The sequence below is a fragment of the Salvia splendens genome, chromosome 17 (genome assembly GCF_004379255.2).
Source record: "Salvia splendens isolate huo1 chromosome 17, SspV2, whole genome shotgun sequence".
Taxonomy (NCBI): domain Eukaryota; kingdom Viridiplantae; phylum Streptophyta; class Magnoliopsida; order Lamiales; family Lamiaceae; genus Salvia; species Salvia splendens.
The window spans coordinates 2,576,143-2,589,131 of record NC_056048.1 but is presented as its reverse complement, the minus strand read 5'-3'; the positions used below and the strand labels follow the sequence as shown (position 1 = coordinate 2,589,131).

The 12,989-nt window shown below is 38.1% G+C and overlaps 2 protein-coding genes and 1 non-coding gene across 8 annotated transcripts; 1 reads left to right on the top strand and 2 right to left on the bottom strand.

Moving 5' to 3' along the window:
- Positions 1–1,796: 1,796 nt before the first annotated feature.
- Positions 1,797–4,358, top strand: LOC121773379. Its single transcript, XM_042170230.1, has 2 exons — positions 1,797–2,026; positions 2,567–4,358. The coding sequence occupies exon 2, from the start codon at positions 2,583–2,585 to the stop codon at positions 3,984–3,986; it is 1,404 nt and encodes a 467-aa protein (XP_042026164.1). The 5' UTR covers positions 1,797–2,026; positions 2,567–2,582; the 3' UTR covers positions 3,987–4,358.
- Positions 4,359–4,475: 117 nt separating this feature from the next.
- TRNAQ-CUG lies at positions 4,476–4,547 on the bottom strand. The gene has a single exon. It is a non-coding gene; the product is annotated as a tRNA-Gln (tRNA).
- A 532-nt stretch (positions 4,548–5,079) lies between these two features.
- LOC121774699 (helicase-like transcription factor CHR28) lies at positions 5,080–11,955 on the bottom strand. 6 transcript variants are annotated; one of them, XM_042171570.1, is made up of 12 exons: positions 11,600–11,955; positions 10,924–10,966; positions 10,502–10,837; positions 9,312–10,399; positions 9,076–9,144; positions 8,515–8,592; positions 7,561–8,434; positions 6,728–6,858; positions 6,415–6,564; positions 5,746–6,300; positions 5,463–5,672; positions 5,080–5,390 (listed from the first exon to the last, which is right to left on the bottom strand). In XM_042171570.1, the coding sequence occupies exons 1-12, from the start codon at positions 11,735–11,737 to the stop codon at positions 5,283–5,285; spliced, it is 3,780 nt and encodes a 1,259-aa protein (XP_042027504.1). In that variant the 5' UTR covers positions 11,738–11,955; the 3' UTR covers positions 5,080–5,282. The 6 variants fall into 6 exon arrangements, with proteins under 6 accessions (XP_042027504.1, XP_042027501.1, XP_042027502.1 ...); XM_042171567.1 differs by having other exon boundaries at positions 6,415–6,636; positions 11,600–11,954; XM_042171568.1 differs by having other exon boundaries at positions 6,415–6,636; positions 9,312–10,396; positions 11,600–11,954.
- Between the last annotated feature and the right edge of the window lie 1,034 nt (positions 11,956–12,989).

Below are 12,989 nucleotides of genomic sequence, written 5' to 3'. Positions count from 1 at the left end.
GTGAGGGGATTCGAAACATTCCCCAATCCACTGCCGCGGCCGTCTCAGTAGAAGGTGAGCCTCTTAATTCACCTCTCTTATCAAACAGAGAATTCTAGGAAGCAACTCCAAATATGCATAAAAATCAAATATAAACAGGAGAGGGGGAGAGAGAAGGGAGAAAAATGGAGCAAGAAAAGGTTATACCTGATTTCCAGAAGAAGAGTAATACAAAGAGAAGGGCATCAAATCCAGCAACTTCACCAAATCTTGGCAGCCAATGAAATCCGGCCCTCCACCTGTAATCATTTGTATGGTCCAACTCAATATAAAATATTAGGGACGTCAGTATAGCCCGAATAGCCCGCCAAGTTTATAGGGTTAGAGCTGGAAATTTCTAGCCCGATAAAATTAAAACCCGATTAACCCGCAACCCGTTAGGGTCAGACCCGAAAATCCGATGGGCTAGCCCGAAAACCTGATAAAATATCTATTATTCTATTTTTTTACTCCTAACTCAACACTTCATTAATTAATTTTATAATATAGATAGCTAAAAAAATAACTTTCTATTTTATATTAAATATACAAATTATATATTAAATTTTTGTTAATATAATAATTGATAAATAAATTAAAAACTTCAATTTACTAAAAAAATATTTAAATTTTTAAAACATGCATTAAAATTTCATGAAATATGTCAAATATTAGTATTTGATCATGGTTCTGATTGAGTTTAAGCATATATTTCAAATTTATTATAATTAAATATTTTACATTTTATGAATATAACTAATATTCATTATTATTTATTGGATTGATCGCGTGTTAATCTTATCGGTAGCAATTCGATTGACCCGTTGGGCTAACCCCAAACCTGAGCTTTTAGGGTTAGGGTTGAACTTTTATAACCCGAAAGAAATCACAACTCAATTAGTCCGCACCCGATTGACCCGCAACCCGACCAGGGTTGGCCCGAAACCTGACGAGCCGACCCGTTTGACATCCCTAATAAAAATGTATGATTATTCATAATTAGTCATTTGTTTGGTGTGAAATTATTTCTTATGAATATGGTATTTATATAGTAGTATGATTTTGGAACGAATCAGAGGATTCAAAAAAATGAAAAATATGTAAAAATCAGTAAAAAAAATGGTTAGATTTGGGGAAGTGTGATTTTTTTTTTATTTTTTTGCTGATTTTTTTAAAAGAAAAATTAAAATTACAACGGTTAAAAACGACCGCGAGTGGGCGTCACCGCGCGATAAGGGTGCATGGTCCTGCCAGATTAGGCTCCTCCCTCCAGATCGGGCGGCCTGCTGGGACGGGGGCTCCGCAACCGCAATCCGTCATCGTTTCTTCCCGATGGAACACCATAGCATCTGAACAGGTTGACTGTTGTGGATGCTCTAAAATATTGTAAATATACAATTTAGTACGCATATTAAACGGGTTTTAATAATAGAAGATAAAACATTTTATTTAAATAATAAAAGTCATTTGGATAGTAACACTAAAAAAGAATTCACATTTATACACAATGATTACTCTAATTTAAAATGAAGATACATATTTTGATTGAGTAAACAAATTAAAGAGAAGAAAGGAAATTAGTCGGAAATTACTGATCGTATCTCCAAAACTGAAAATTATGGATCAGTCGGTGATTGTAATATGTGGCGAAAAACTGAAAATGGTTTCAACAATAGAAATAGATAATTTTAAGGTGAGTATATTTATAAATTTTGACACTTATATTTATAAAAAAATAATCGATGAAATATTATAAATTTAAATTACCAAAACGTACTTATATAGTATTTCTAAAGGTGCAAGTTATTTTCGAATTTCCCTCCTTTGCTCTGTTCCTTCACACACCCTCTTCAGTTTCTCCCTTTAACGGCCCTTCACAGTTAACACCACCTTAATTTCACATTCCATCCACAAATTCATCCATAGAATCACATATTATCCATTTCGTTTCACTAATTTATGGATTAATTCAAGCAAATAGAGGGGTTCCTTCTCTAAAAACGAAAAGGTATGATTTTTCTTTAACCTTTTCTTATATTTTGGTGGTCAAGCTTGAATCTCGAGATTTAGTTGGGTTAAATCGCATGTGTGTTGATATTTGAGTAGGAGTTCTTCAATTGTCTGCTCAGAAAATGATGTTTTCATTGAAACATTTTATCAAACAGATGGTATGCATATGTATTCGAGGTTATTTTTGTGAAATCTCTTTTGATTTGTCGAGGCTATGTGTTGAATTTTCTGTGACCACATTATTGATTCTTAAGGAGATTTAGAATGAGTAATTTGAGGCAGGAATTATTGATACAATTGAGTGTGGTGTGACTAGGTAGAATGTCGTATGAAAATTTGATATAGACTTTCATGTATAGACTATAAGTTTGTTTTGCATATGTTTTGGGGAGTTGTTAGTTAGATGATTGGTAGTATATAAGTTTAGATCAGAGGATAATTCATAGTTGAAAGGTGCAATGTTGTGTGCAAGTTTGAAGGTAACTATTTATGTGGAAATTTAACTGTGCCTAGTTCTTACATGTTGAATTTTTTTCAGGTACACACTGTTATAAATGGTAGACCATTACGACCCGGGATTTTTCGGAGTTCGTTTGGCTAACAGGGAACAGAGAGCAAAGTGGGACAAACTCGTTCACCTGAAGGTCATACCTTCTCGATACCCAGACGAAGAGGCATTGGAAGCACTGGGACTCGGTGACTGCTTCTGGGAGCTCAGTCGAGTAGGCGGTCTGACAAAGATATTCAAGGGCAAATGGCCCTCCTATCGGCACTTAACATTAGAGTTTTTGAGTACTCTAATGGTGACCAAGAGAGATGGTTCCCGAATCTACGAGATCAAATTCCGTCTAGGGAATGTCGAGCATGAGATGTCCATTGATGAGTTGAATGCCATGTTAGAGTGTGCAGGGGAAGACATCTATGAGCCAGATGAGTTTGACCGGGATGACTTCTGGACCGCCATCACATTCCACAGGAAAGGCTATGCAACGATATATAACGAAAACTGTGCCAAGTCTATTTCCATTCGAAATCCTGTCCTCAGATACCTACAGAAAGCATGTGCATTCCTCCCATTTGCCCGCTTTGAAAACAAAAAAGTTGCATCGAGTGATTTGTTCCTACTATGGAATGTTCTACATGGGAGAGCCCTCAACATGGGGAATTTCATTATCTCTCATCTACAGAGTCAGGCCCGGAAGACCTCGGGCACACTTGCATGTGGTGGGATCATCACCGCCATTGCTGAGCGGTGCAAAATTAACACCAAACAATGGGAGGCGATGAAGGACAAAGGGGAGATGTTTCTTTCGATCGAGGTGCTGAAAAGTATTGAGTTCGTCATGGTCAATAGTATACAGCAACGTTTCTTCTTCCAGGAAGAGGGAGATTACTTCCCACTCCCAAACCCTAGCTACACAGATGTTAATGGGTGGCATTTCACTCAGAATTGGAGGCTGAACACTAAAGCTCATGAGGCAATTATGAAAGCCACGCCATTCCGTGTGCCATTGACATGGCCGGACCCGGCACTGCTACAACCCCGAACAGCCCACATGGCCGGACCCTTCCAGTCCAACCCACAACAACTCACAAGGCTGGACCCGGCACTGCCAGCCCCACCACAAGAGGAGCATGCTCATGATGATGATAATGATGTCTCCTTGGCAAAGAGGGTTGATCACCTAGGGACCCGCATTGACCGTGTTAAAGCCTCGATGCACCAGCGCTTTGGACAACTCAACCAAAGGTTTGATCACTATCATTTGGTCAATGAAGAGAGATGGGATCGAGTGGAGAACATGATCGATGAGATGATGAGGAGGTTCCAAAGGCGCGATCTTGATGGCACCCATGTGCAGGATATTGGACAGTGTGAAGCCCAGGTGGCTGATGCTGGCGGATTTGGTGGAGAAAGGGGTGACGGGTGGCAGAGAGGAAGAGAATCGCAGCGATGAATCCAATGAGGTATAGAGGGAGGCCGAGAGTGGGGACAGTGGTGGAGCTGATTAGTGCTAGGGAATATTTCAGTGATCGATTAAGGGATGTTGTGATTCCGTTTGTGGTGATTCGGCTTGGAGCGAGGACAAGAGGATCAAGATATATGAGGAGATGATGTATTCTCTGGGTTTTTTTTTTGGAGACTGATGAAAATGTTGAGGCTGTTCTTGATGATATTTTGAGCTGGTTGGAGTAGATATTATCTGCTTATTAGATTTGATTATCATTGGAAAAAGTTGTAATATTTTCCATTTTCAAACAATCTTGATTTTACTTGGTCTCCTTGTGTATTATGTGCTCTGTGTAAAAAGAGAAGAATGGAAGCATGATGTTTCTGAGTTGTTACACACTTTCCTGAGTTCTCCATAAATGTAAAAAAAAAAAAAAGCAAAATGGAATGCATGAATTGAGGAAGAAAATCGCAAAATTAAAAAAAAAAAAAAAAGAGGTCCCACCGAGACTTGAACTCGGGTTACTGGATTCAGAGTCCAATGTCCTAACCACTAGACCATGGGACCTTGTTGTTTTACAAAGCATAGCGTTAATTGAAATATTATACATACAACATGATAAAATCATTAGTGCTACTAGTACTTTGTTTTTAACTCCGTACTACTTTTGCCATTTTTGTCCAATCTCATAACATTTCTATTTTGGATAACTTTCTCTCTCTAATAAAGTAGACCCCAATTTCTACTAACAATATTTTAATAAATTTTAGTTTCTATTTTATTATTTGTGCATTAAAACTAGTATAATCCTAAGATGTGCTATTTTTATGACGAAATGAGTATTACACATGACATACCTATAGAGTAATAATAAATGCGTTTTGGCGAAAGGGAATTTAGAAGGAATAACGTTAATTTTTTTTCATATGCCTATTTTTTTATGGAACAATTTACTCTACATTGAAATTGTTAGAAAAACAAACCATTCACAAATTACAAGCCGTTTCCGTATAAATGCCATGTGTGTTTGTGTGTGTGTGTGTGTGTGTGTGTGTGTGTGTGTGTGAGAGAGAGAGAGAGAGAGAGAGAGAGAGATTTGTTTATGTAATGGCACTCTGTAAAAGCTATACACAAGGAGAAAACAAGAGATTTGCTTCTGTGTATACACAAACTACAAATTTGTTCCCAAAAAACTATGCACTGTATTCTAAGGCTAAATCATTTCCAGTATATGTAAGCTATCAAGCTTTAAAAAATGCTGTAAATATTAGCATGTGAAAGAATATTCAGTCAGAAAAAGTCTCAATCAACCCTGAATAGGTAATTCAAATCTTCCACAGTGAGCCGAGTCTGTCGACTGCCCGTCTCGTCCTCACCGAAGGCAGATGCAACCATCGCTCTCTTCCTTTCCTGAATAACAGCAGAGTCCACAAAATCACAACTTAACCCAAGAATGCAGAAGTAGAAATAAATGGAGGTTACCTGCAAGGCCAAAATGCGATCTTCTACTGTATCCTTCACAGTCAGCCGATAAACTGAGACCGGGCGTGTCTGTCCAATACGATGTGCTCTATCTATCGCTTGATCTTCAGTCGTTGGATTCCACCAGAGGTCCAGGAGGATGACGTGGCAAGCAGCCACCATGTTCAGTCCCAGGCTAGCGGCTTTCAGAGACATGATCATGACAGTAACCTAACACAATGTTTCGAGTATACACATCACTTGAAACTTGCAAAATCGACTGCAGGCAAAAAGAGTGACAAACCTGGGGAATGCTTTTGAAATCTTTCACTGCATTGTCTCTGGCAGAAATAGGCATTGTTCCGTCAAGTCTGCGGTATTGAATGGACGAACTTTTCAAATACTCTTCAAGCAAATCCAACATTCGTGTCCACTGGGAGAACACAATTGCCTTCTCCCCCGCAGCTTTTATGACTGGAGTTCGATTTTTCCCCACTGAATCGTAACCATGCAACAAATCTGAATATCCTTCTGTGGGTTTGAAGGCAGGATCATGTGGCTTAGACAAAGACGTCAAGAGCTCCAGAGCAGCTTTGATTTTGGATGAACCTTCTGGATAGCTTGAAGAACAAGATTCCGAAACTTTAGCAAGCTTGGAATCAGAGCAATTCAAGGTGTGATTTGGGTTATTCGATATAGCATCCCTTAGTGTGGTGATAGAAAATATGTGTGAAGAAGTAAGGCGAGTTCTGCAATTCTTTTTGGGACATTGGGTGTCATCACCAATCATATGCTCACAAATGCACTGGTTGCAAAAGACATGCCCGCAGGCAGTTACTACAGCATCTTCAGGTGGATCCTGCAACATATTCACAGTATAAGATTCATACGAATCATGGGTCGTCTACATTACAACTCAACATTTAACACAAAAGAGCTGGTGGCAGTGGAAGAAATAATTTTATGTACTTACACTGCATATCCCGCAAATTGCTAAAGAGCCTTCCAAACAATTCAGAAGGAAGATGGTTTTCTCCGGGGGAAAATTCTTAGCCATCTCAACAGAGGAACTCATTTGTGAAGTAGAACCGAACCCCCTAACAAGAAGAGGGTGGTCACAAGCCTGTCGAAGCCGCAGAAGCATTAGTAATATGTTCACATAGTTCTGTTTGACTGTCCCTGCTTTTGCATATTCCTGCCAATAGCAGCAACAAGGTCAAGAAGTCACAAAATTACCAAAGATGGATGCATAAAAAATTGTATTTTTAATAGTATTGTTAACGTACAGCAAATTGCGCCTGTGAATCAGCCTCAAGTCTGCAATAGAAATTGCGCTCCTCCATGGAGAAATCAACCCGTTTCAGTTCTATAGTTTTCGGTGGTAGATCAATAATTGGTTCTCCATCAATATAAGTACCTGGATCAAAGTTACCACTAATATAGCATTAAGTTCCAGAGAGATGCTTCTTCATTTATGTGATTTATGCAAATTTCAGTAAAAGCCAGAAAACATGAGCCACTGCATTTCTAATTGTAAAGAGAGAACTGAAACCACTATATAAGTCTCATTGGCCTCTCCACCTATCACCAATTGGTTTTAAGATAGAACCCCATGGATTTCTATCACTAATCCTTTTGTTTTAAAGTTCAACTCACTGCAGAATGAAGGGGAAAACAGTAGTCTTCCTATTTAAACTTAAATTATAAACTGACACATGCTCATCTTGTTTATCTTATAACAGTAGGTGGTCTAATAGATTACTGAACACACAAGAAAACTAAGTGAAATAAAACTTGCAAGTTTAAAGTACACTCGACTTGTGACTGTCCCAAACTTATGCAGTGTCACTATCATGGTCATGAAACAAAAAAACAAACTCTAGAAATGTCATAAGAATCAAATTCACTAAACATCATAAATGAGAAGGATCAATAGCTCCAAATACAATTCTAGTCGATGGATAACTTGTTGGATACATAAAGCAGTTAGAAGTGTAGGAACAGAAGGGGAAGAAATTGAAAGGAAAATAAACTGGTCATATTAGAATAGAAGCTAGAAGCAAGAAGCAAGAAGCAAGAAGCAAGAAGTAAGAGTAGTTAGGGATAGTGATTTTCTTACCTTTCGTTCGACGCAACATGATAGTCTTCAGCACTGCTTGCAGTTTTTTGTACCCAACCTTCGGATTCCTATTGATTGGTGACTTAAGATGTTCGCGGAAAGTTGTAAAAGTAGCATAAGGTTCGTGCCTGAGAAATCTAAAGTAGCTATAAAGATCATCTATCGCATTCTGAATCGGTGTCCCAGATAAGCACCACCTACGCTTAGCACGAAGTCCCCAGCAAGCCCTAGCTACTTGAGTTCTGTGGTTTTTGATGGTTTGAGCCTCATCCAATACAACCCTATACCATCCAACCTTGGCAAGAGGGCCTGATAGAGTTTCAAATAATTCATTGTCAATTTGTTTTTTACTCTTCTTACTCCTAGCTGACTTCTTAGAAGACGCAGTTTCAAGTGACTTCCTCTTTTTACTAGATGAGCATCCTTGAAAGGGGGTACCAAATTGATCATCATTCTCATCAACAGCAGGCTGCTTTGGCACCTCCATGCTAACAATAGCATATGTTGTAATCACCACATCATACTTAGCAAGCTCAAGAGGATCCTTTATGCGGCTGCCACCATGGTAGATTAGAACAGAAAGATCGGCTTCCCTAGTCACTTTATTGAACAACTCTTCAGACCACTGCCGGAGAACACTTGTAGGACATACAATAAGGGTTCCAGCAGGTGGTCTACCCTTTGTTTGTATGTTAGTCTTGTAACCATTAACCTCACAAGTATCCTCCACATGGTAAGTATCAGAAGTTTCATTGTCCTCGTCCAGATCACACATCTCCATTTGACATTGTTTCATATTAGCTGTCGGTGCTTTGGAAGAAGGTGACCTCTCTTTTAGTATCAATGCAATAGTTGACACCGTCTTCCCAAGTCCCTACCATAATGGAAATAGTAAGACATTAATCCCTATGATTGATTACATACCCTCTAGAGAGAAAAGACCATAAAGGCAACCTGATCATCCGCAAGAATCCCACCAGAACAACATGCACCTTCCGTCTCTTTGTTAACCATCCAGGATAAAGCAATTCGCTGGCCATAAGCTCAACTAGAGTCAGCAGGGTTTCAGAAAACTATAGAATACACATTTGGACAATAAAACATTCAAGAATAACATTAAGTTAATCATAGAGCATATTACACATTTGGACAGTCTCCATTGAAGCTAAATTTCACCATTGTTAAAAAAGATGAATAAACCAAAAACCTTTTCGATTCAAACACCAATCAGCACAAATTTCATCTGGGTAAAGCAGTGGATGATAGCAACGGGCATCCATGGATGAAGAAAACTCAATATGAACTAGTAAAGAATATTAACAAATAACAACAATTCGATTGCAAGAAGGATGACACAAAGTGAAAACAGAGTCTTAAAAGTTCTAGGGCTAGGCAACATCATCTCTCACAAGTCCACACCCCGCTCTTCACCAAGCCACTACGTCTCATAGCCTACACTAGTCAGATGTATCTCTATCCATGGAAGAGCCAAAAACCAAGTAGAGAACTTCAAACCTGGTGTTTCATAAGAGTCACAGACAAACCATCAGGTGGAAGAGCTTCTGATGTTGGCTGAGAGAGATCCTGCAACATGCGCAAAATTTCTCCAAGTCAATTATCCAAAAAAAGTTAGAAGCTATGAACTTTCATAGGCGTGCAGAACAATTTATCATGGCAGCAGAAAAGCCAAATATGATACCATGAAAGCTAGAACCTGCAACCAGCATATAAGGTCGGTGTTATAGAATCACCTGCATGGCAACTTGAAAAATAACCCGTTCATCATTTGGTCTAGGCCTTGAATGCCCCATTGTCATCTGGTCAACATGGTCTATAGATGTTGAATATTGTGAAGCAGCAAATGACTTTCCATTCAATGTAACAGGCTTTGAGGCTACTGCTGGTGTACTCATATCCTCAAGAATACAAAGATCGTAGTCATCATCGAGATTAATAGGCTCCATCGTGTTACTCTGAACCCTTTGGTAATTGGTGTTAGGAAGATAAAAATTGTTGAATTCTGGGGCCTCAATTTCCGTCTTTTGAAAATTCGTTTCTGCCTTGACTGAAGCTAATGGCCACATGCCAGTTTGACATGACACCAGAAGAGCAGAATTACCATCCCGAGCACCAATAGCCAATTTTTGGGTGTTAGTCTGACCAACCATACCCCAGCGAAGGAAATCACTGTTCAAAAGCACGTCCTCATTTTCTTCCGTTTTGCAGGAAACATAGTTCTCACATGGAGTCGAAGAGAAGGAACCAGATGAAGACCATGGTATACTAGTTGCAGAGGGCTGCTTACTTGCATCCCCATGATATTTCCTGCGGGCTATGTCAACTACTTCAGATGCCCTAGAAATGATTTCAGTAGATATAAATGATTCCACATTTTTCCTGACCTTGGTATTACCCCGGGATTTGCTGAAAATGCATGACAAAGAAACAGGAGAAATATTTTTTGACTCATCCTGCAATGTACTCATGTCACTAGAATAGTTGAATCCAACTTGGGAAGCAGCCACATCCACATAAGGCATTCCATTAATGAAGCCGTCACAAAAATTTTCTCCTTCATCCATAGAATTGACCGTTCTACCTCCATCACAAGCCAAGGATTGAAAGCCAGAGCTAAGAGAAGCATAGGATGGACCATCTGAGCAGAAAAGGTGCATGCCACCATTTTCAGAAGTTAAATCTGGAATGTCGGCCATATTAATTTCACAAGAACTGGACTCATTATGGGAAACGTCAAGAGAAATCCCATATCGATCAATAACTGAGACATCCTCCTGGTCTGCAGCAAGAGTTCCATGGTAAGTTTTTTCGTTATTTTCTGCTGAAATATACAAACAATGTCAGAACCAAGTAACTTATTCTGAAAAAAATATTTGAAAACAATATATATTCTTAATGAATGAAGCATTAAACCAAGACTTACTTTCGTAGTGAAAATTTAGCCTAGAGTATTCAATCAGATCCTTATCATGGTTAACATGACCCATACTATACGAACACAATGGGTCACTATGATTGGACATGCCAGATGGAGCTCTACCACCATCATTTTGGCTGTATGATGATGGTGTTTGGGGACCACCAACCTTACAACTATAAGAAAGGCCATTTTCTTGGACAGATATATCGTCAGTGACAGTTCTGGAGCAATTGTGATCAACAATACCAAACTGAGAAGAAGGTTCTTGCATTCCAGCGCCCACAATAGCAGAAGTCGCTGCAGATTCTGAGATGCCATCTGAACTTCCAGTCCTAGAATCTGAGACTTCAGAGTTGTGTTAGGGTGACAATACAAATATTGCAGGAAGAAAAAAAAAGCACAATACTATAAGGCTGCTTACCAACCTTGTGGGACATCAATAGAAGATAGATCTTCCACTATATTACCCTGCAAATTAACAACAAACAGAATCACAACTCCCATACTCACCTAAAAGGCTATAACAGTGAAGCAATTCTCCAACAGAGAATTGAAATTCTAATCTAATCCAGATTGATGAAACACACAAGCACTCTAACAGAGAGCATCAAGAAGATTAAAGAGAGAGGACATAGATGGAACATGGGAGGAATTCATGCGAAACAATGTCACAGACCACATCACAATTCGTTTACAAGATGGACACTTGATAACGATTACTACAATGCAAACACTTGATCAACGAAATAACTGACACTTCCCTCTTTTTTTATGTTTTCTCATTTCAATATCCATTCATAAGGCATAGCCTGCACATAGTGAAAAACCAAGCCAGTAATCCCCATATCTCAAAATTAATAAATTTCCTCCACTTCTACAAATATCAAGGAGAATTGCCTATTGTTTGAAGATGACAGAACTCAAAGTGAAAGGAATAGCTTCTTTCACAATTCAGGAGCATAATTATTCAAAAAAAGAAAAATAATTGTGTGATCACCAAATTATACTTCCAATCCATTCAATAAATACACTTCACTGCTAGCAATTCCAATCATGCAAGTAGAAACTAACCAATGAACGACACAAATCATGAAAGATAACCTGCGAAGGCGAAGCCGGAGCTCCCATAACTTCCCAGAAATGATCGAGGTCGATGTAAACGTCGTCGCATTCATCCTCCGCGCCAAACATCTCATCCACAATCCGCGACGATCTCTCCTCTGCATCCGCAGTCAACATCTCAACTTCCGCCCTTGTCGATCAACACAGCCAAACCCTAATTTCCCCACCAAAATGAACTCAATTCCAGCTCCTATTATAGCGTGCACGGGCATGCACCAGCGTCAACGTATTTACACAGCGAGGATCAAACAAGATATGAATTGATTGCCAAGCAACAAATTCTGCGAAATTACTGCGAAGATTTAAGCAGAATTATCAGATTTTTTAAAGAGTGATACTAAATGGTTATATTATAGCCGGCCATAAAAAGTTAATTTAGTCCATTTATATATATAAAAAAAATTAGAATTAGTGATATAACCTTATATGCGTGTGAATGAACTTGTGAGTTCGTACTTATCTTTAAATTTCATTACGTAAAACACATTAATATCACGAATTACTGTATACGTTGAGCAACAATCAAGAAATGACAGTAATAATAAGTTGAGTAAAAACTACGAAAGAGCAACAGTAGCATATTGAACAACAAATAATAAAAATGATATAAAAATAAAATCAAATAGTTTTAAACCAAAAATTCAATTTTTTTTTTTGCTATTTAATTAATTTATGATTCACTGTAATATGGCAACGGCAACGTAGTTTTATTCTTTTTTGAAAGACTTTAACGATGAAGAAGAATTCAATTTCTGATGCGCACAGTGGTGACAGGGGCGCAGGTTAAGGATTTTGAATTTGCTTATTTGAGTACACTTCTGACTAATCTGGCTATTTTTATTTTTTAAAATTACTTAATTTGGTGTGGTGATTATTTATATGCTTTTAACGTGCGCCGTTTTGTCTTTTTCCCATTTGGACTGGGAAAAGTCGCTTCTCTATTGCTTGCTGTTGAAGAAAACTTCATTTATTACTCATTATTTATAATATAATTAATGAATAATGATTTTTTAAAGTTCAATAATGAACTAATTAAGAGGTTAATCAAGATTCAAGATAGTGATCAGTTAGGGGGATTATTGGGATTTATTAAAATTCAATTTATTGGTCCATAGATGTAATACTATTAAATTCGAATTATAAAATTGGTAAAAGATTCTTAAATTCATGGTAATTTATTGAATACTAACATAGTTGAGAATATAGTTTTTGATATGCAATTGCAATAGCAAGCCAAGCCCAAGTGAATGAAAGCATTTTGGGCAACTTTCTCAAATTAAATAGGTGGATGAAAAAGCCCAAAGTTAAAAAATTACTTAACTTAATAGTAAAAAGGATATTGGCACCGGATCCGGTTAGGTTGAGATTT